The sequence below is a fragment of the Eriocheir sinensis genome, chromosome 63, assembly GCF_024679095.1.
Source record: "Eriocheir sinensis breed Jianghai 21 chromosome 63, ASM2467909v1, whole genome shotgun sequence".
Lineage (NCBI taxonomy): Eukaryota > Metazoa > Arthropoda > Malacostraca > Decapoda > Varunidae > Eriocheir > Eriocheir sinensis.
This window is the reverse complement of record NC_066571.1, coordinates 8,461,145-8,482,184: the sequence shown is the minus strand read 5'-3', so window position 1 is coordinate 8,482,184 and position 21,040 is coordinate 8,461,145. Positions and strand designations below refer to the sequence as shown.

At 42.9% G+C, this 21,040-nt stretch overlaps 3 protein-coding genes across 4 annotated transcripts in view; 1 reads left to right on the top strand and 2 right to left on the bottom strand.

Moving 5' to 3' along the window:
- LOC126986792 (uncharacterized) overlaps positions 1–21,040 on the bottom strand; it is a 255,802-nt gene that overhangs the window by 99,139 nt on the left and 135,623 nt on the right. The window lies entirely within an intron of this gene.
- On the top strand, positions 686–6,284 carry LOC126986966 (aspartate--tRNA ligase, cytoplasmic-like). Its single transcript, XM_050843541.1, has 6 exons — positions 686–848; positions 3,008–3,113; positions 3,375–3,549; positions 3,660–3,799; positions 4,501–4,608; positions 4,747–6,284. Exons 1-6 carry the CDS (start codon positions 697–699, stop codon positions 5,785–5,787), a joined length of 1,722 nt encoding a protein of 573 aa, XP_050699498.1. The 5' UTR covers positions 686–696; the 3' UTR covers positions 5,788–6,284.
- Positions 5,838–20,135, bottom strand: LOC126986965 (anaphase-promoting complex subunit 5-like). Of its 2 annotated transcripts, none has more exons than XM_050843539.1 (17): positions 19,974–20,135; positions 17,496–17,777; positions 16,619–16,695; positions 16,037–16,132; positions 14,918–15,032; positions 14,672–14,805; positions 13,665–13,936; positions 12,258–12,423; positions 11,823–12,004; positions 11,527–11,641; positions 10,049–10,177; positions 9,603–9,839; positions 9,131–9,327; positions 8,699–8,948; positions 8,014–8,133; positions 7,469–7,597; positions 5,838–6,600 (listed from the first exon to the last, which is right to left on the bottom strand). In XM_050843539.1, exons 2-17 carry the CDS (start codon positions 17,638–17,640, stop codon positions 6,481–6,483), a joined length of 2,484 nt encoding a protein of 827 aa, XP_050699496.1. In that variant the 5' UTR covers positions 17,641–17,777; positions 19,974–20,135; the 3' UTR covers positions 5,838–6,480. The 2 variants fall into 2 exon arrangements, with proteins under 2 accessions (XP_050699496.1, XP_050699497.1); XM_050843540.1 differs by lacking the exon at positions 19,974–20,135 and adding an exon at positions 19,564–19,631.

The window sequence follows — 21,040 nt, the reverse complement described above, 5'->3', positions numbered from 1 at the left end:
TCCTGCTTGACACATGCACCAAAATTTACCGGAAGAGGCTCTTGGGTCATTACGAGTCATTCGAACAGGGTAGTTAGCCGATGCCTTTGTTTGTCAGTAAAAGTGTCACCGTACAGAAGAGTGAGCGGCAGCACCCGCCGGTGTTGCAGGAATCAGCTCGCAGCCGCTAAATACCTCGCAGAGAGAGGTTCAACTTGCTTACTTTTTCTATATTTTACTCACCACTATCGTTTACCTGTCCTGTTCTAGCTCCAATACATGACACAGACATCAGAGCAACACTTTTAATCAGGAGAAAGCTTTAAAACAATCGAATAGGACATATTTTAGAAAGAATTACAGTACGTTGATGTTCACTCAATTCTTGCTTGTTTGGTCTTGTGTGATGCTGTCTTCCCGGCGACATCAATCATTACAAAGATCAGAAATGAACAACACCAGGATGAGAGCGGAAAATCAGGGAAAATCCAAAACAAATGGCAGTGGAATATGGCAAATGCTGGGAGGGGAGAGAATGGCAGAGAAGGGTGAGGGGAATTAAAGGGGAGATTCACCCTATCCTAAAATCTCTACTCCTGGCCCTAACTATTACTCCTATCACCCCATTCCAGGCAAATAATCACATTTTCACAATTTTTCTTCCTATGTGTGTGTGTGTGTGTGTGTGTGTGTGTGTGTGTGTGTTCACGAGTGCGCATGCGTGGTGGACATCAGGGCGACTTATTTCTGCGGGGAGGTATTTCTCGCAACACCGGAGTGGCAGGAGAGAGGTGTGCTCGTGGAGTGTCTGCCCCTCAGCTGCCCCTCTGCACCTCCTTCACTATGACTAACGAAAACACACCGCCCAGGTAAGCTTCACGTGGTTATCTTACATTCCCATAAAGGTATATATCTACTGTATTACATGTTACTCATAAGCCAGACATATGAGTTAACCAGAGGATGTTCTAATGATGCAACAGTTTCGTCTAATGAACACATAGAGCAATTTACAGTTTCACCCAACCAACGATTTTCTTACGTGGGTCATGTTTGTCTGGTGATAATGTAGTGAATTGCATGATTTTGTACCTCATTTCCGTCGCAAATGTCTACTATTTCGAATTTATGCCTCTTTTTCATCTTAGGCACTGAAGAAATAGGACCTTTTATTGATAACCCCTATTTTCCATGATTTCTGGTGATGTGTACTATGGATTGCTTAATGGACTCACTTGGCAGACAAACAGGCGAGTTAACCAGAGGATATACTAATGATGAAACAGTTTAGTCCATCCTAGACACTAAAGAAATAGGACCTTTTATTGATAACCCCCATTTTCCATGATTTCTGGTGATGTGTACGATGGATTGCTTAATGGAGTCACTTGGCAGACAAACAGGCGAGTTAACCAGAGGATATACTAATGATGAAAGTTTAGTCCATCCTAGACACTAAAGAAGTAGGACCTTTATTGATAACCCCCATTTTGCATGATTTCTAGTGATGTGTTCTATGGATTGTTTAATGGAGTCACTTGGCAGACAAACACGCGAGTTAACCAGAGGATATACTAATCATGAAACAGTTTAATCTAATGAACATATCCATCATAGGCACGAAATAAATGGGACCTATATTGGTAAGCTTTATTTTCCATATGAGTTAACCAGAAGATATACTAATGAAACAGTCTTGTCTAAGTAGCACATCCATCATAGGCACTAAAGTTATTGAACCTTTATTAATAGCCTGTACTTTCCATGATTTCTGATGATGCCTACTCAGAATTGTGTTATGGAGTACTCACTGGGTAGACAAATGAGTTAACCAGAAGATATACTAATGAAACAGTCTTGTCTAAGTAGCACGTCCGTCATAGGCTCTAAAGTAATGGGGCCTTTATAGATAACCCCTATTTTCCATGACTTTTGATGATGTCTGCTCTGAATTGTCTCTCCCAGCAGCAAGGCCATCCCCAGGTCCCTTATCAGCCACATGTCACAATGCCTCGTACTCAGTAACCTCCCTCCACCCATTTCACTCAGCTAATATGTAGTTCTCAAGATGATTTTCTAACATGTTATCTCTCTACTATATAAGGCAGTATCCATTTCATATGATTGTTAACCATAAGACACCAGGAGATTAAGAGATTCAGTGATGCACAGAAAAGAGGGACATTCATGAGTGATTTACCTTACTTACTCACTTTGGTAGATTGAGAAGAGGTACCATGATGAGTAATTTGCCTTACCTACTCACTGAGGTACACTTAAATGAGGCACCTTTGTGAGTACTTAGATTCCTAGCCTCTTGACAATCACAAAATTACACACTATTTTTATATTTCCTTGTAAAGTCTGAAAGTAGATTACAGCTCATCAAAAGTAAATATTAGTGGTGACTGTATTTGTCCACTGTGGTAAAGCAGTTATCATGCCTAGCTATGAATCTGTAGGATTGGGTTCAAATCCCAGCCCAGGCAGTTGGCTCGCAGCCCACCCAGTTGCTCATCTACCCTTTCAGCCTGGTGAATAAATGTTTACTTTGGGGGCCTGGGAAAGGTAAAGCATGATAACCCAAATGTCACTCCAGTCTTGTGTCTCGGGGTAATGGGTTATATCCCACCACAGACTCAAGGGCCAATGTGACAGAGATGAGCACCAAGGCCATGTGCAGCATTAGCTTATGCCCCAACATTACCTTTCCTTACCACATTTATGTCCACTGTCTCTGCATGAGCTGATCCAAACCACCACCACAACATGCAAAGTTATTGATTTAGTGGCATTAGGTTGCTATTCATCGGTGATAGGTACCGATTCAGCAGTTATAGGGTTCAAATTTAAGCTCAAAGTACCATCTTTGTGGTTACTTTAGGCTGTCAAGGTTGGTGATGGTTTAACGTTAATATTAGAGACAGGAAGTAGGCATAGGATTGGGTTTTCACCCCCAGCCAGTCTATTCACCAAGCCAAGTGTTTTCCGTGTTGCCTCACACCATCATGGTACCTTTTTATTGCAGCTCAGGAGACGGGCCCAGCAAGAATGCCCTGAAGAAGGCTCAGAAGGCAGCAGAAAAGGCAGCCAAGAAGGCAGAGCACAAAGCACAAAATGCAGCTGCGGGGGGTGTAAGTCGCTGGGTGTGATGGCATGTGTCACTTGCGTGGCTTGATGCAAAATTGTTGGCATATTGCTTCTCTTGCTTTTCTCATAGTAAACTCTTTCCCTTGATCACCTGTAGTTATTGTGTTTAAATGAAAATTGTCCATTGTATCCCCACTTGAATTATTTATGCCTAAAAGACGTGCCTGTGTTATTTTCTATTTTTCTCTGCCTTTGTTGGAAATAAGGTCGCTGATATTGATGTGTTAACACTGTATTTACAACAGGATAGAGAGGAGGGTGAGGAAGAGGATGTTGCTAAGGACTTCTATGGGAACTTACCCATGAACAGGAGTCAAGAGAAGCGGCCCGACGCCCACACACCTCTCGCTGATGTTGGCCGCATCCTGGCCACCCGCACCATCACTGTCAGGGCGCGCCTGCACACCAGCAGAGGGAAAGGTGACACCACCTAGTCTACATGCTAGTGTCAATATTTGAGGTGAAATTATTGGATGTAAAATGAGAACACTGGAAATCTGTTGCTGACTGTCAATTTGCAACTATTTCAGGAAAGCAAGCTTTCTTTGTCATTCGGAGTCAAGCCAGCACCATTCAGTGTGTGTTGGCTGTAGGGGAGCAAGTGTCCAAGCAGATGGTCAAGTTTGTTTGTAATATCCCCAAAGAAAGCATCATTGACGTGGAGGGCAAGGTCAGTCTCTGAAGTAGTGGAGCAGGTGTGACAATTTATGGCAGATCTGTGCTCTGCTCTTCTGGAAGAGCTTCAGTCTGTCCAGGGGACGTTTTGGATGTGTTGACTATAAAAAATATAATCATGAGTGACAGTATTAATGTCTGCATGGAGTAATGTAGATGCCACACTGTATGTGTGTATCAGTCTCTTTAGTATAGACACTAAATTAATGATAATACATCCATTACAATGCAAAAAATCACCAAAATTATTTCATAACCGAAGTTATCTTGAATTTTCAATTTTCAGCAAGGGTGATTAAACTGATGTGGCAGTTTCCACTTTTTAAATTAGATTCCCAAAAAAACTGAGGAAAAACTTTCATGCTTTTTCCAGAAGTGCACCCCAGTATCATACCCACTCCCCATTGCAACATGAAAAGCAAAGCATTAGGGAAAAATCATTGTATTTTCTTCACTTGTGTCTTGATATTCATAATAGCATGTTATGCTACAGATCTTACTTGATCGGAAATTTATGAATATTTGTAAATAAGACTCATCAAAATTAAGTACTGACTAGGCATGCTTACCTTACCACTTCAAATAGAATTAATTAGGATTTTTCAAAGTACATTTGTGGAAACCCATCTGCTGGCCGAAGATTCTGTACATATATAATGTGTGTGGTGTGGTGATTGTGTGGCTTGCTTGGGACAGGTTGTGGCCACGGAGCAGAAGGTGGAGTCCTGCAGCATCCAGGATGTTGAGCTTCATGCCACCAAGGTGTTCGTTGTTTCCGCCTCCCTGCCACGACTTCCCCTCCAGGTAGACTTTGCCTTCACTGGTTGTATGCTTGCTCATGTTTGTAAGTTCTTTGTAACACTGATCAACCTACATATATTTGAATATGATAATGCTCTAAGCTAAAAGATATTCATCTGATATTCCTGATTGTGTCAACAGATTGAAGATGCAATGCGACCTGACATCGATGACCCTGAGGGCTTGCATATCAAGGTCAACCAAGACACTCGGCTGGACAACCGCATCCTTGACCTGCGCACCCCCACCAACCAGGCCATATTCAGGCTTGAGGCTGGAGTGTGCCACCTGTTCAGAGAAGCTCTTAGGGCAAGGAACTTCACAGAGGTCATGTGTCCCAAGCTAATATCTGCTGCCTCTGAGGGGGGTGCCAATGTATTTGGCATGAAGTACTTCGATAAAGATGCATTTTTGGCACAAAGTCCACAGCTGTACAAGCAGATGGCCATTGCTGCAGACTTTGGCAAAGTCTTCACAATTGGTCCCATCTTCCGGGCAGAGAACTCAAACACACACCGTCACCTGACAGAGTTTGTGGGCTTGGATCTGGAGATGGCCTTCACCCACCACTACCATGAGGCACTCAGCGTTATCGGGGACTTGTTCACAGAGATCTTCCGAGGTCTGCGAGACAACTATGCAAATGAAATTGCAGCAGTGAACAAGCAGTTCCCAGCAGAGCCCTTCAAATTCCTGGACCCTCCCTTGATCCTGGAGTACAAGGAAGGTGTGGCCATGCTTAGAGAGGCAGGCATAGAGATGGAGGAGACGGAGGACCTGAGCACCCCGAATGAGAAATTCCTTGGCCGGCTGGTGAAGGCGAAGTATGACACAGACTTCTACATCTTGGACAAGTTCCCCCTGGCAGTGCGGCCGTTCTACACCATGCCGGACCCCAAGAACCCAAAGTGGAGCAATTCCTATGACATGTTCATGCGTGGGGAGGAGATTCTGTCTGGGGCCCAGCGAATACACGATGCAGAGTTCCTAGTGGAGAGAGCCAAGGCCCACAACATCCCCATTGACACCATTCAGTCCTACATCGACTCCTTCAAGTACGGGTGTCCGCCTCATGCTGGCGGGGGCATCGGCCTGGAGCGGGTGACCATGCTCTATCTGGGCCTGGACAACATCCGGAAGGTGTCCATGTTCCCGCGTGACCCCAAGAGGCTCACGCCATAAGCTGCCTTGTTCTTGCAGGGTTTTCAGGTTGTCACAGTAATTGCACCTGATTTGACGGTGTTCAGAAAATAAAATGGTTTGGGTAACAGTTTTTGGACATGGCCTTTACACCCGTCCAAAAAATAATGAATGCTTTTCATGACTGGTCTTAACTCTATTATTGCAAATTGGTGCAAGCAACACTGCCTTGACAACATTACAAACTGTCTCTAAGAAGTGAATCCATACTGCCAATAATTCCAGCAACTGTTCAAAAGCAAATATAATAGTTCATAACAATGACATACTTAAAAAGATTAATTTATTGGAAATTATGTGTATGAACAACTTTGTATAACATTGTTGTAAAATGTATATATATTTAAATTAACATTTTACAAGGGTAAAGGATTTTATCATCAATTTAAAGTGCCTATGGGTGTTTTTGTTGAGCCTCAAACCAAAACTTTCTCACCTGTCTCAGAAAGTAAGAACCAAACAAGTGTTCAGGAAGAAGGTGTGTTGTTATTTATTCCAACCTCAAACTGTGTAAGAAAACTTATTGCCTTCCTACATCAAACATGAGTTTCAGTTGTTTTTATTTTCTATTCCCTGATGCAAAATTTAGTATTTTTAATAGAACTAGAAAAAATATTTCTGCATCAAGTACATATCACAGTCCAACCAATAAGAGAGAGAAGGCAGCCTGTCTCCTCAAAATGAGTTGACAGTGAGCTGGTACGCCTGACACGGGTGCTGCAGCTCAAACTGGCGGAAATCCAGAGCACACTTGTTGCGTTCTTCAAGGTAACCCACTTCATGGTATAGTCGAGCCTGTGGGAAAAAATAACTCCCATCAAAACTCGCAACTACTGTTTCCTAGAACTTTCTGTGAGTTAAGAGCCTTCGCAGTTTCCTCTTTGTTCTACTCACACCCACTCTGATCAGATTTACCTCATAACAAGAAGGAATGCCAGGGAAAAAGTAGATGCAAGAAGTGCATATAAAGACACAGGCAAGTATAATTAAACATCAAGAGATTGCCAAAGGTTTGTACTGCCTTGTAGTCACTAAGTATAAGCGCTGTCTACCCTTCCCGATCAGGGCCAGGTTCAAATCCCAACCCAGGGTGACGCCAGGGCAGTCAGCGTTCAACCCAGCCAACTGTTCATCCTCCCATTTGGTCTAGTCAATAAATGGTACATGGGAAAACCAGGGAAAGGTGAATTATGATAACCTGGCTGTCACACTTGGCCCTGTGTCCCGGGATAATGGGTCTTCAACATAGGCTCAAGGGCCATTTCTACGGAGATGAGCACTCAAAGCCATAGCATGTGCCCCCAACTTTGCCTTTACCTTTTAACCATTGGCCAGAAGCTGGAGAGCACTATAGTCACTTCACTTAAGTCTGACCCAAGCTGACGACATAAACCTAGGCGTGTTCGTAAGCACAGTGCAGATTAGCAGAAAGTGGTGCGTGAGATAAACACAAACAGAGGTTAATGAAAACGTGGAAGCCATAGCAGTTGCCAATCAGCACTCGGCTTGCAAACACGCTTAGGTTTATGTTGTCAGCTTGGGTCGGACTTAAGTGAACAGACTATAGTCATCATCCAGACATACAGGTAACCATACACTGCCAAGAAAAAAAAATTAAAAAGTGGGAAAATTCATCACTGGCATCAATAATGAGAACACTAACCTTGAAGTAGAGTGTCTCCCGCACCTTGTGGTACGCCCGCACCTTCATGAACAGCTTGTGCACCAGGTCCAGGGAGATGGCCGCCTTGAGCAGCACACCCGTCCGCTCCTTGCTCCGGGCCTCGCTCACCTGAGAGTACCACGCAATGACTCATAAGAACTAATCTGATGTCAAAGTCTCAACTCCATTACAGAAATCATCAAGTTACAGCATCAGAATCATCATGAAAAATCATTACTGTATGAGAACCAATATGAAGAGTTATTGTATCAGAACCAATATGAAGAACTAAACTGCTATATCAGAGTCAATATGTAGAAATTAATCAGTGGATAAGAATTATTATGAAGAAAGTTATCAGAGTAGGTACAAAAAAGTTACTATAATAGAATTTATATCAAGAAAGTACAATAAATATGAAAAAAAAAAAAAGTTACTGCACCAAAATATATATGAAAAAGTGAAGCTACAATCTGAACATCAAGAAATCAAGATGTATTGTAAAAGAATAAATACAAAAAAATAAACGAAGGATTCACACCAACCTGCAACTTGGCCTCCACCAGCCTGGCCCGAGCCTGGTCATACACCGACCCTCCGGTGAGGACGGTCCCCAGGCCGGCGGTGACGCTCGCCCTGGCCTCCCGCAGCAACCCGAGCTGGAGCTGAGGAGGAGAGGTGAGATACTTTGTGGTGGATGGAAGAACTACTTGGAGGGTGGCACCAAAGAGGATTAACCCGGTAGCAACGACGGGCCAAATTTGTGGCTTTACCGTGTAGCATCGAAGGGCCAAAATTTGTGCCACGATTTAACCCCCCAAAATAGATGATGCATAAACTGATCACAAATGGTTTGATATATATTATGAAATGGCTTGTGTGAGTGATGATTTTTTCTCATTTTTCTCGCTTAGAGGGACCATTAAGAAACATGATCCCCGCTGCTACTGGGTTAAAGAAACATAATGATCAATCTGACAACAACCTTTTTAGAATTCATGTATGTATGCCATATAAAATGTGAGAGGGAGGAAGGGGTCAGTCAAGGAAAGGAAACTGGGTAACACAAAATAATTTCAACACCATCAACTCATTCAACCCCATAAAGGAAAAGAAGGTAAAGCAAAGAAGAGGAAGGTATAAAGCAAAATACAGTTCATATACACATAAGAAAGGATGGAATATGAAGGAGAACAAAATCTATAGCATAAGAGACCTCCCGCAACCCACCTGTACGTTGGCCGTGTGCAGGTTTGTGAGGGCGGCAAGGTACGCCAGGTGGTGGTGCTGTGCGGTGGACAGTGCCTCCACCAGTATGGGCAGCGCCACAGCACACGCTCCCCCGGCAACACACGCACAGCTCTCCATCAACAGCACTTGCACCCGAAGCTCACCCACCACCTCAGGATCCTTCCTCAGCGCTCCAAGCAGCTGCCACGCCTCCGTCACCTGACCCTTGCAGATCAGCAACTCACTCTGCCTGCAGCACACATCATTGTTAAAACTGGCTTGAGATGACCAAGGAATACGAGGTCCAAGGACTGAAATGAATCAGTGATTTCTTTACCACATGACAAAAGGAAGTGCATAAGAAAGTTAGAAAGAATGCAAAACATGAAATCAAACAGTTGGATAAAAAGTAAAGGAGCTTAAGAGTCTTACTTCAGCTTGGCCTCCGTGGGGTGTGTGGTGGCCATGCTGGTGATGGCCGCCTGTGCCTCAGTCCAGCGGCCTTGGTGCAGTAGGTCCACCACGCTGATTTGGGCCTGGGTGAACATCCAGGTGGAGGAGTGCTGGCCGTGGGCGGGGAACCTCTGCCTGGCATGCTGCAGCACCTCCCCTGCCAGCTGGTAGTCTCCCTGCAGCATTGAGGTGGCAGTGTTCAATCAGACTTCACAGGCAGGGAATTACAGGAGTCCCAGTGGATGCCTGATATATTTTCCCACTTTCTCAATTGCCCTGTTATGATATTTTAGAGCTTTGATATGAGTCAAAAAAGGTGATTCTATGAAGAAATATGTACCAAAAGATGTGGGATGTGATGAAACTGTTGACCCCTTTCACCAATCCCAAATAAGAGACCTTTAGAACAGGAAAGTCTCAACACTTAATCAGTCATGCATAAAGGCCTTACCATGTTTGCGAGCCCAACAGCAATATTGCACACTGCCGCACACGTGGGCTGGGCGGAGTAGAAGGTGGCTGGGCTGGTGGGGTGGTGGGTGTTGAGGTGGAGCAGGAGCTGGGAGGCCAGGCTGGTCATGGTGGACACTCCCCAGTTGGCCCAGAGTGCAGCACGCAGGGCCCACGCCCCATGCTGCAGGGACACCAGGCTGTGCTTGCAGTTCAGCGCCTCAGCCCTCACTATGCTCTGAAAGATGTAACAGAATGGAACATCACCGTTAATCATTCACTGACGCTCACAACCATTGACCTCAGCTTGCTCTATTCATCTCATATTTAAAGTCAGATGGAAAGCCTGCAAGGTAACAGTTAGTTTTAAATGGATGGCATTCAGAATTAATTGCTGTGTCATCCATGCAGCTGCTGATCCTGAAAGCTGTGTAGGGGAGAACCAACCTGAAGGAGGGTTGCCGGAGCAGTCTTGGTGTGGGAGAGCTGCAAGGCATGGTTGAGGCGTCCCAGGGAGCTCAGGTAACTCAGCGACAACTCACAGCTCTTCACCATCGACCGTTTCATCAGCTGGGCCTGTAAAAGACATCACTGACTCACTAGCTTACAAGCTGTATATAACTAGGCTTGTAAAACTCCCAGGAATCTTGAGCTGGGAAACTTTCTATGGGAATTTTGGGAATTTTCAAGAACTTTGAGAATTGAGAAAACTGTACAAGTTTGCTTATTGTGCCTTTAAGCTTTTTATTTTATTATTATTATCATATTTTTTTTTAGGCTGAGGTTATTACTGCCCTTTAGACTCCTGGTTTAGGGGACTGTTGGTGAAAGTCCCTTAGCCCGGCGGTGGCGCAGGCAGGATTGTTTAAGTGACGTCCACCGAGGCTCAAGCTGCCTTCCAGTTAACCTATCCTAAACTAACAAAACCCCAAACAATTACTTTTGGTCTTGACTCAGAAAATTCATATATGCTTCCTTACTAATGAGACTTTCTATACAACACAGTGAGGGCATTCTTTGTTGATTTATGCCATAAGGTCCTGGCAATCATGTGTTTGAGATACCACAAAATGAACCTATTCAACCTAACCTAACAAAATCACAAAAAGTTATCACATGTCTTGACTCAGAAAAACTATATTCTTCCTTACTAAATGAGACTTTCTATGTAACACAGTGAAGGTTTTCTTTGTTAATTTATGCTACAGGTGTCTGGATATTATGTATTTGAAAGTTCCTTAAACTTAACCTAACCTATTGGAAGTACATTTTTCGTTGCTTATATCTTTTTAATTTATAGTTATATTAACCAAAATTGGTTTCTTTATTAATACAAATACACATGTTTTAAAAATTTGAAAATTCCCAAAATTCCTGGGCCCTGAAAATTCCCATAAACTTTCCTTGTAAAGTTTCTGTTTTCCGGATACCTTCCCACCCTTTGCAACCCTATATATAATTGTCCTAGATGTAACTTTCTTTTACCAAAGATAATTTAAAAAAATATATATACATATGAAAGATTATACTGAAAAATTCATCTTAGTACCAAAGAAGTATTGAAGTTCTATGTAAAATGGAACTGCCTTACAAGTCAAATGAAACAGTGTCACGGCTCCTGTTAAAACCAGTTCATTCAGCGCTTCTCTGCAGTACTTAACCCGGTAGCAGCGGGATCATGTTTCTTAATAGTCCCTCCAAGCGAGAAAAATGAGAAAAAATCACCCCTCACACAAACCATTTCATAATATATATCAAAGCATTTGTGATCAGATTATGTATCATCTATTTTTGGGGGTTTATATCATGGCACAAATTTGGCCCGTCGCTGCTACCGGGTTAAGAATCACTGTGTCTTGTACACTAAAACAACGACTCATCTTGGTAGTGTCTGTCACATGGCGAGCCTGTAGCACACCACTCACCTTGTGTGTGGGGGAGAGGGTGTAGAGCCAGGCCAGGGCGTGCTGGAGACACATGTGGTCGCTGCTTTCCTGGGCCAAGCGGATGGCCTCCTTCAGCACAAACAACCCAGCTTTTCTGCAAGATAGAGCTTCATAATTTCAACATGTTACTTATGTGGTTCATGTTTAGATTGGCTGCACCCTTCCTCCCTGTCTTGAAGCTGTAAAGAGGTCTGAAGCCAGTAGTTAAGGTTAAACGATTCTTGTCAGTAATATTTCAGTCAACATCAATCATATTCAGAGTGGCTTTCCCTCACTTGTGTCCAAAGTGGGCATGGAGGGCCGCCAGGTTCATGGCCGCATATCGAAAGCCACGGCCCTGGTCCTCCACCCGCCCAGGCTCCCGTGTGGTCAGCTGGCCGTCGTATGTGCGTAGCAGGCTGTGCACCGCCCCGGAGAACTCCTTCACCCTCAGGCAGTTGAGGTAGCTGAGGTAGTGCTGGTGGTGCAGAGACACATGTTTTATCTGTGTTTGGTGTCTGAAATATTTGAGCTGACCTGCCTTTCCCTTAACAAATTGTATACTATTATTATAACAGTTATTATTGTTATAACATGTTTCTAGTGATCATTTACTTTCAAGAATAAAAAGTGCTGTTTCATCTATAACAAACCATTAAAATAAAAGCAGGTATTAGAGTACAAATTACTGGAAGAAAAAAATCTACAGAAATCAAGGTAACTCAACGTACAGCTTCTGCCATGTCTGGGTTTTGCTTCACCAGCTGCTTGATCTTGGCCTGCAGGAGGGAGGGAGAGAGCGCCGCCGTCTCGTTGAACTGCAGGAGGGAGGTCTGCTGACTGATGAAGAGCTCTGCCTGCTGCCTGGTGCTGTGGCCCGCCTGACCCTCCACCTCCCTACGAAAGACAACACTTCACTGACAACGGTGGCTTGGTTATGTGATTGACTCAGAGGCAGTCCTTGTTATATGTATGGGTTGGGATGCTGAAAACTTAATACAGGTAAAACATCTAATAATGAAACATCTTTTCCAAAATAAAGTAAAAAAGAAGGGTCACATTCCAAGTCTCTCCCCCCTAAAAAAAACATTAGAGTTGTACATGGGTCAATATTATGTAGTCTTTCCTGTATTCAACAATAATACCATAGTTTGTGTTTCATCATATTCCTCCCTGAGGCTGGAAGAGGGTATAGGTGAGGACATGTTTACTCCATATCCAGTTGGGGGTTTGAAGTGTCTGCCTTGCCTGAGTCAGATGACCAGTGGGCCACATGGAGAGAGGTGTGGTAGCTGCACTACACTCAGCCCTTCCAATAATTTTTAGGTAAACGAGGCTGCTTGCCAATAAAAATGTTGCATGTTGAAGAACTTTTAGAGGACACGGCAGCTGAGTCTTCATAAATGAATACCGAAAGACACAAAGACGCATGCCATGTAAGAACGGTCTGAGTCATGAGGCTTAGCAGACAAAAAAGGGAGCGTGGGAATGAGTACTTCATGCTAATGCAATTTGAATTTTCCAGCGGCATTTCCATATATATAACTGAATCTTCCATGAATATACTGATTAGCAATGCAAATAAAGTACATACGGACATGTGAGTAGGGTGGCCATTCTGAACATGTCCACAACTACCTATAGGCTGCCTTCCAACCTTAGAGAGGAATATCATGAAACTTATTATGAGCACATGTATACAAGAACCCACTGGATATTTTTGGGATGTTTTCGAAACTTAATAAAGCAAAATAGTTCATTGATAAAAGGTAGTATATACATGAATTTGAATTCACAGATGAGGGTTTACACTTAGGAAAGGAAAGCTACATAGTCATCCCCAAATATATGCAGTGGTTAGGAAACAGAGGCTCCCATAAACTTACAAAATGTTTAAACAATCAATGCACCTGAAGTCATGGCCCCCAAATATGCCCAAATCATTTCTGGTACCTGAGGACACCATAGAACCTAACAATCATCCAAGACATGTACAGTTCTATAGTACAATCCCTAGTTGTTCACCAAAAATGTTTACAAGGCACTCAGCACACTTGTAAATCCACAGGTGAAGGAATGACTGCATAAAAAAAAAAAAAAAAAAATCAGAGACTCGGAGGTCTGAGTCGTGGGCCGACCTTGGGTGTGGTACATGTGGCAGGAGAGGCGGGTACTGGGGTGCAGGGGTGGCGGTGCTGGCAGTGGTGGGCGGCGGGTCACACAGGGAGCTGAGGGCCATGACCTCACTGTTGCACTCAGTCATATCCGCCCTCCCACCTCCACCTTCACCCTCCTCCTCTTCCACGTCATCCTCCTCCTCCTCCTCATCCACTCGGGTTTCCTCCATCAGATCCTCCATCTTGGCATCAGAATCCGTGTCATCCACAATGTTGGACTCCTCTGCTGACATCTGGTGAAAGAGAACGTAAGAACAATGACACATGTAAACGTTGACTCTTGTATATGTGTGTGTGTGTGTGTGGAGGGAACATGGTAGGTTATGTTAGGTTTGTGTGTGTGAGGAGAGTAGGCATCTTAGGGTTCGGTTAGGCTGGGAATGGGTGACTGATTGACTGACTGATTGTGTGTGTGTGTGTGTGTGTGTGTGTGTGTGTGTGTGTGTGTTTTTACAATGAAGGAAAACAGTTTAAGAGCAATCAACAAAGAAGAAACATAAAACCCCGCTAGGCTCTGCTCCTTCGAAAGCAAACAGGAGTGGCCAGAAGAGACATTTAGGTTTACACGTATCATCAACATCCCTTCACTTCCACTGGACATTTGAGGACAAAATACAAAGCCTATAATCTTGCATCTCCTCCTTCATCACCATCATAAGCCATCACCAGCACTAGCATGGTGTGAGAGGAAGGGATTTTAGGGAGACTACAGAATATGTTTGAATCGGAAAAACTTAGACTGGGTTCACACATTGTATATTTAGCATCCCGTTCGGTGCAAGCTTAGAAAATATTGAGAACAGGATCAATTGTGGCCATCTGCTGTAAAAAAAAAAAATAATAATAATAAAAAAATAAATAAATAAATCACCACATCTTGTGCCGTCTTTGGCCTGAATGCGCCCCCATGGCCCAGACCCCCGACTCATCCCCCAAGGGTCAGGCAGGGTCAGGCGGGAGCAGCTCACCTGGAGGTCGGGGTGTTGGTGCGGCGGGCTGGTGTAGCACTCCTCGTAGTAGGCTCGGAAGCGCTGGTACAGAGAGGTGACCTGCGAGAAGCTCAGCCGCCGGAAGGACAGGTTCAGCCGCCTCAAGTACAGGCCTAGGGTGTGGTAACGTGGATCAGACAAAACAATTAAGAAATAAATATTAGTAAGTCAATTAAGTGTATGGAGATGTATATTATCACGCACAAGCCATCAGCTGATACTCACCCACCACGCTGGTCCACAGGCAAGGGAAGGACTCCAGCCGTATCTGGTCCTGAACGGCAAACTTCTCCACCGCGTCAAACAGGGTGAGCAGGCTGTCGATGCCATTGCAATACATCTGCAACACAAAAGGAAAGACTGTGTTTTTTTTACAGGAAAGGAGACAACTCAAGGGCACATAAAAAAAGAGGAAACAGAAAAGACCACAATGGCACTGCTCCTGCAAATGGTGTGAGAGGAAGAGTGTAAAATAAAGATCCCAGAGTAATTTGGCGAGGTGTCTTGATGCTCTCCCCACGAGTGCTTAAGTCAATGGCAGGAGGAAACACAGATACACGAAGGCTGCATCTACCTCCCCAAAACACAATCAAGAAATAAAACTCAATTTACTACAAGTTTATGAAGTCAAAAAAATATTGTCAGGAAATACAACTCAATGTTCAGATGCGGAAGGAAGACATGGAGAAAGGTGGTGGAGGAAGATATGAGGAGGATGAACATCACGGAAGAAAAGGCTATGGACCGGCAACAGTGGAGGAGGCTCATATCCCGTTCAACCCCACCATAGGGAATAAATGGACGTTAAAGTTAAACAATGATGATGATGATGATGATGATGAGATGCATTTACAGAGGATTCCAAATATTCTTCAACACAAGAGAATGGTGACAGACATAACCACAAGCCAGGCCAGCGGGACCCACCGAACGTTGCCAAATTACAGTACTCAGAGCATTGTATTTACCGGCTTCTGACCCATAACTATTGCCAAGAAACACCAATAATTAACCATTTTAACGATAACTATATACATAACCAGTTATTGGGGTGGAGGAGACCAGTGTTACCATATTATCGTACTCAGAACATCGCATTTATCAGTTTCAGGGCCCAAAACTCTCGTACTTGGACAGATAATGAGATTTCAGTTAAAGTTATCGTTAAAAACATTACATATTGGTGTTTGTTTGCGATAGCTGTGACTCAGAAACCGGAAAATATGATGTGCTGGGTGGCTGAGTACGATAATTTGGTAACGCTGGAGGAGACTGTCAGTTTTTGGGTTGGAAATCGGCAAGTAAAAGAGGCTGAGCGTGACCATCTAGCAACGTTGGACCCACCTCATGGAGCGACGTCATGAAGGCGGTGACGTGGAGGGCCAGGAGGGGGGTTGCCTCAAGCATCTCCAGCAGCTCCGACAACACCAGGTCCCCGCCCTGTAGGACAAAGTTCTTATTAGCTAATGCAGGGACTCATTTTTATATAATCCCTCTCCAATAAAGAAGGTAAAGTATGTCTGCCATTTTATAAGCATCATTTCAATTAGTTATCATGCAAAAATTGTTCTGTATAATGCAGCTGAGGTATGAAAATAACATATTCTCAAAATAAAAAAATGTTTATCAATATTTATTTTGATAATAACTGAAATTGTACAGCACAGCTCAATTTTCCTTACAATCCTTCCTATATGAGTCTGCAATAAGTGGAGTGGTGGCATAAATCAGGAAATATATTTTGTCAGTTAGTTTTCATCACCATAAATGGTGCCATGCATATTTAGGGAATACAAAGAAAATATACATTTACAAGTTATTCATAAATTGAAGATCTTTAGCTAGACACTGTAGACCTAAAGCAATATCTGTGACTTCCTGGTTCAGCATACAGCAATACACACCACCACCTGCCCCGCGCCTCACCTGGACCAGCCGTACAGTCAGCAGGCAGGTGGCCTTACGCTCGCCAGGGCTCACTTCCACATCCTCAACCTCTCCTTCTAAAAGGAAGAGAAAAATAATATATAATATTCTAGTTATGCATGGAGAAAATAACAGTTACCTGCCTAATAACCTCTAGTGTCACTAAGAGTATTCATTACAGTAACAATCATTAGTTTCATTTGTGGAATCATTTATTTAACTTGTGGAGTTAAGTATTAGCTCTTTCAGTGGTAATAATATCGACATTCATGCTCAGTGTGGTTGCATATATGGGTAATATGTAGGACTGGGCTGCCTGTAGATCAAACTCTGTGTGAGTAGGTTTCATTAGGTAAGGTTACAGTAATTCAAACTGGGTAAAAGCTATGCAGACTGAATTTAGGCAGAGTAACAAAGGTAGATTTTGGCAAATTTTCATTACAGCAAAGGTAAAATTGTAGATACTCTAGATATAGGGTGGTCAGGGCTTAGGAGAGAGAACAGATTAGCGTTAAACATGAACACAAACCTACGTATTGGAAACTGATATAGCCAAACTTTTAAATTTACATATGATTTCTCAGTAATGAGACTTTCTATATAATAAAGTGGGTTCCTTGATGGTTGATAATTACTTGTTTGTTTCATTGGACGACTAACCTAAGTCCCCGACATTAGGTGAAAGCTTCTCAAATTGGCAATTATGTCAGACAATACCGTTCATATGCAACTAGAATTCTTGTCTTGAGCATAGTAGAGGGCCATACATTTAGCTTTCCTCATCTTTAACTGCTTGACGATAAATAACCTGTCTGGAGAGAGAGAGAGAGAGAGAGAGAGAGAGAGAAGAACAAGAACAAGAAACCTGAACAAATACCTGGTGGCCGGGGGTCCCAGTACTTAGGTCTGAGCCTGGCGTATTTCTCGATGAAGAGGATGATGGAGATGCTGTGCGGGGTGACCACATCCTTCTCCCTCCTGGCTGACCCCCCGTACAAGGGCGTGATGCTCTGTGCTATCATGGCCCAGGCTCTTCCCCTTCTTCTTTTGACCTGTATCGTTTTGTAGGTCCTCCTCCTCCTCTTGCTCCTCTTTTCTGCTTATTCACACACTTAGCTTTGCAATGGGTGGTCTTCTGAGGTATTTCCTTCTCTCACAGCTATTTCCAAAGGCCAAAAAAGAGATTAGTCTGTTTTTTATGAGTGTTATTTTAGGTTCATGGTACAGAAGAAAGGTTACACCACCACCAGGGTCATAAAACTACCCCTAGACATGCCCAAAACTCCTTGGAAATCCTTGTCAAATGTGTGTGACAATTGGTCCTCGTGCCCAGTTCAAACCAGACCCCCCCCAAAAAAACGGCTTTAAAGAGGAATTAGAGGACAGTACAGGCCAAACCATCTCATTCCAGGGTAAATACATCTCTGCTGGTCTAATTTAGCGTAAAGAATCAATGGAAAAAGCAGAAATAGCAGAGGAATGGTTAAAAATGTTCCCCTAACTTGACACTCCCACTTCAAACCCGTCACTCAAAACACGGCATTATAGAAGGATTAAAGGACAGCACAGGCCAAATCAACTAATCCCAAGGTAAACACTTCTCTGCTGGTCTGATTTAGCGTAAGGAATCGTTGGAAAAAGCAGAAATAGCCGAGGAATGGTTAAAAATATACCACTAACTTGACACTCCCACTTCAAACCCGCCACTCAAAACACGGCATTTACTGGGAATTTTAGGATAGCGCAGGCCAGATCGACTCATCCCAGGGTAAATACTTCTCTGCTGGTTTGATTTAGCGTAAAGAATCAATGGAAAAAGCAGAAATAGCTGAGGAATGGTTAAAAATATACAACTAACTTGACACTCCCACTTCAAACCCGCCACTCAAAACACGGCATTATAGAGGAATTAAAGGACAGCACAGGCCAACCGACTAATCCCAAGGTAAATACTTCTCTGCTGGTCTAATTCAGCATAAAGAACCGATGGAAAAAGCAGAAACAGCAGAGATATGATTAAAAATGTACCACTAATTTGACGCCATGAGTTCAAACCCGCCACTCAAAACACATTATAGAGAAATTAAAGGACAGCACAGGCCAAACCGACTAATCCCAAGGTAAACACTTCTCTGCTGGTCTGATTTAGCGTTAGGAATCGTTGGAAAAAGCAGAAATAGCCGGGAAATGGTTAAAAATGTTCCCCTAACTTGACACTCCCACTTCAAACCCGTCACTCAAAACACGGCATTATAGAGAAATTAAAGGACAGCACAGGCCAAATCGACTATTCCAAGGTAAATACTTCTCTACTAGTCTAATTTAGCGCAAAGAACCGATGGAAAAAGCAGAAACAGCAGAGATATGATTAAAAATGTACCACTAATTTGACGCCATTAGTTCAAACCCGCCACTCAAAACACGGCATTATAGAGGAATTAAAGGACAGCACAGGCCAACCGACTAATCCCAAGGTAAATACTTCTCTGAAAAGCAATAAAAAAAATGTACCACTAATTTTGACGCCATTAGTTAAACCCCCAAAAAAACCGATTAACAGAGGATTATTAAAGGGACAAGGAAGCCAAATAGACTAATCCCACGGTAAACACTTCTCTGCTAGTCTAATTTAGCGCAAAGAATCGGTAGAAAAAGCAGAAACAGCAGAGATATGATTAAAATGTACCGCTAATTTGACGCCATTAGTTCAAACCCGTCACCAAAGCCAAATAGACTAATCCCACGGTAAACATATGATTAAAATGTACCACTAATTTGACGCCATTAGTTCAAACCCGCCACTCAAAACACGGCATTATAGAGGAATTAAAGGACAGCACAGGCCAACCGACTAATCCCAAGGTAAACACTTCTCTGCTGGTCTAATTTAGCGCAAAGAATCGGTAGAAAAAGCAGAAATAGCCGAGATATGCTTAAAAATGTACCACTAATTTGACAGCAGGCGGCCACTGTTTACATCGCCTCCGCCCGCGCCAAAATGAGTGGCTTTTCGGCGCCCAACTTCACATATTTGACAAGCTTATCCTGGATATTTTAGGCATTTCCAGGGGTAGTTTGATGGTTCTTCTAATAGTTTAACCCTTCTTCTTTAAATTGAACCTAAAATACCAGTCATTAGAACCTGATTGATCCCCTTTTTAGCCTTTTGAAATAGTTGATGTGAGAGCCGAAAAAGTCAGACCGCATGAGACCCCGTTGCAAAAAATGACAAATACTTAACAATTTCCCTTAGCTACCTATTTTAAGCCATCATCCTATCATTATACGTATTTTTCTAATCCAAAAATATAATTAAGTAGTAGATAAAACTGTAGGATAAGCAAAATAAACCAACCTAGCAGACGACGCCATGCCAATTATGACGAGACAGATTTATTGCTTTAACGTAAATATCTCTCGTCCTTTTGTAAATATCCATAAATAAATAGTTGTCTCATTAATCAGGCTATGGACATACAGAGTTAGAAGGGTAAAGAAAGAGGAGAAATGGAGAGAAATTGGGATAATGGAGGGGCGTATAGGGAGGGGAGGGAGGAGGAAGAGGAGGAAGAAGAAGGAGGAGGTAGAGGAGGAGGAAGAGGAGGAAGAAGAGGCAGTACAGTGTCGAGGAGGGGTAAGTCAGCTCCCTCTTCCTTTAATTCACATCCTCTTGACTCCTGACACCTCCCTTCCACCATGCTCGTTAACTCGTACCCTGCTAATTCATGTCTTTATCAATTATCTTCCTAACTACTTAATTTCATGCCCCTGCTTACTACTGACTCCCCCTTTCCCTTTAAATAACCGTTTGGCATCCTTTTAATGTCATTCAAATCTTGCTAGTTTCTTAGATGCACTGGTTTTCTTATCTTTGTTTAACTTGTCTACCATTACGAGTGCTTATCTTATCTTATTTTACCTCTAACTTATCTATATTAATTATGTCTGCTGTCTGCTTATATATAATAGTTACCCTTACGTAAGCCCTTCACATTGCTTATTAACTTCTATTCCATTAATTCTTTGGTGTGTTTTCATGATTTCCCTGCTTATTGATTCTGGTGCCTGCTGTCTGCTTATATATAGTAGTTAACTAATTACTCATATTTGATTAACGTTTTCATTCCATATATATTAACTGCCTACCGTATCCCTTCACCTTGCTTATATATCAACTTAATTACCTTATCAATCCTTTCGAGTTTTTTCCCTTCTCTTCCTTTTCCTGCTGACCTCCCTACTTAATTTATCGTGCCTGCTAACTGCTTCTATATTACAGCACTCATTCTTAACCTGCTGACTCCTTATGTAACCTCTTCACTCTACTTTTTATAACTTCTATCCTATCCATCTTCATGCCTGCTCTCCCCTACTCCTACCTTCAATACCCTTTTTGTTATGTTGTACCTGCTAATAACTACT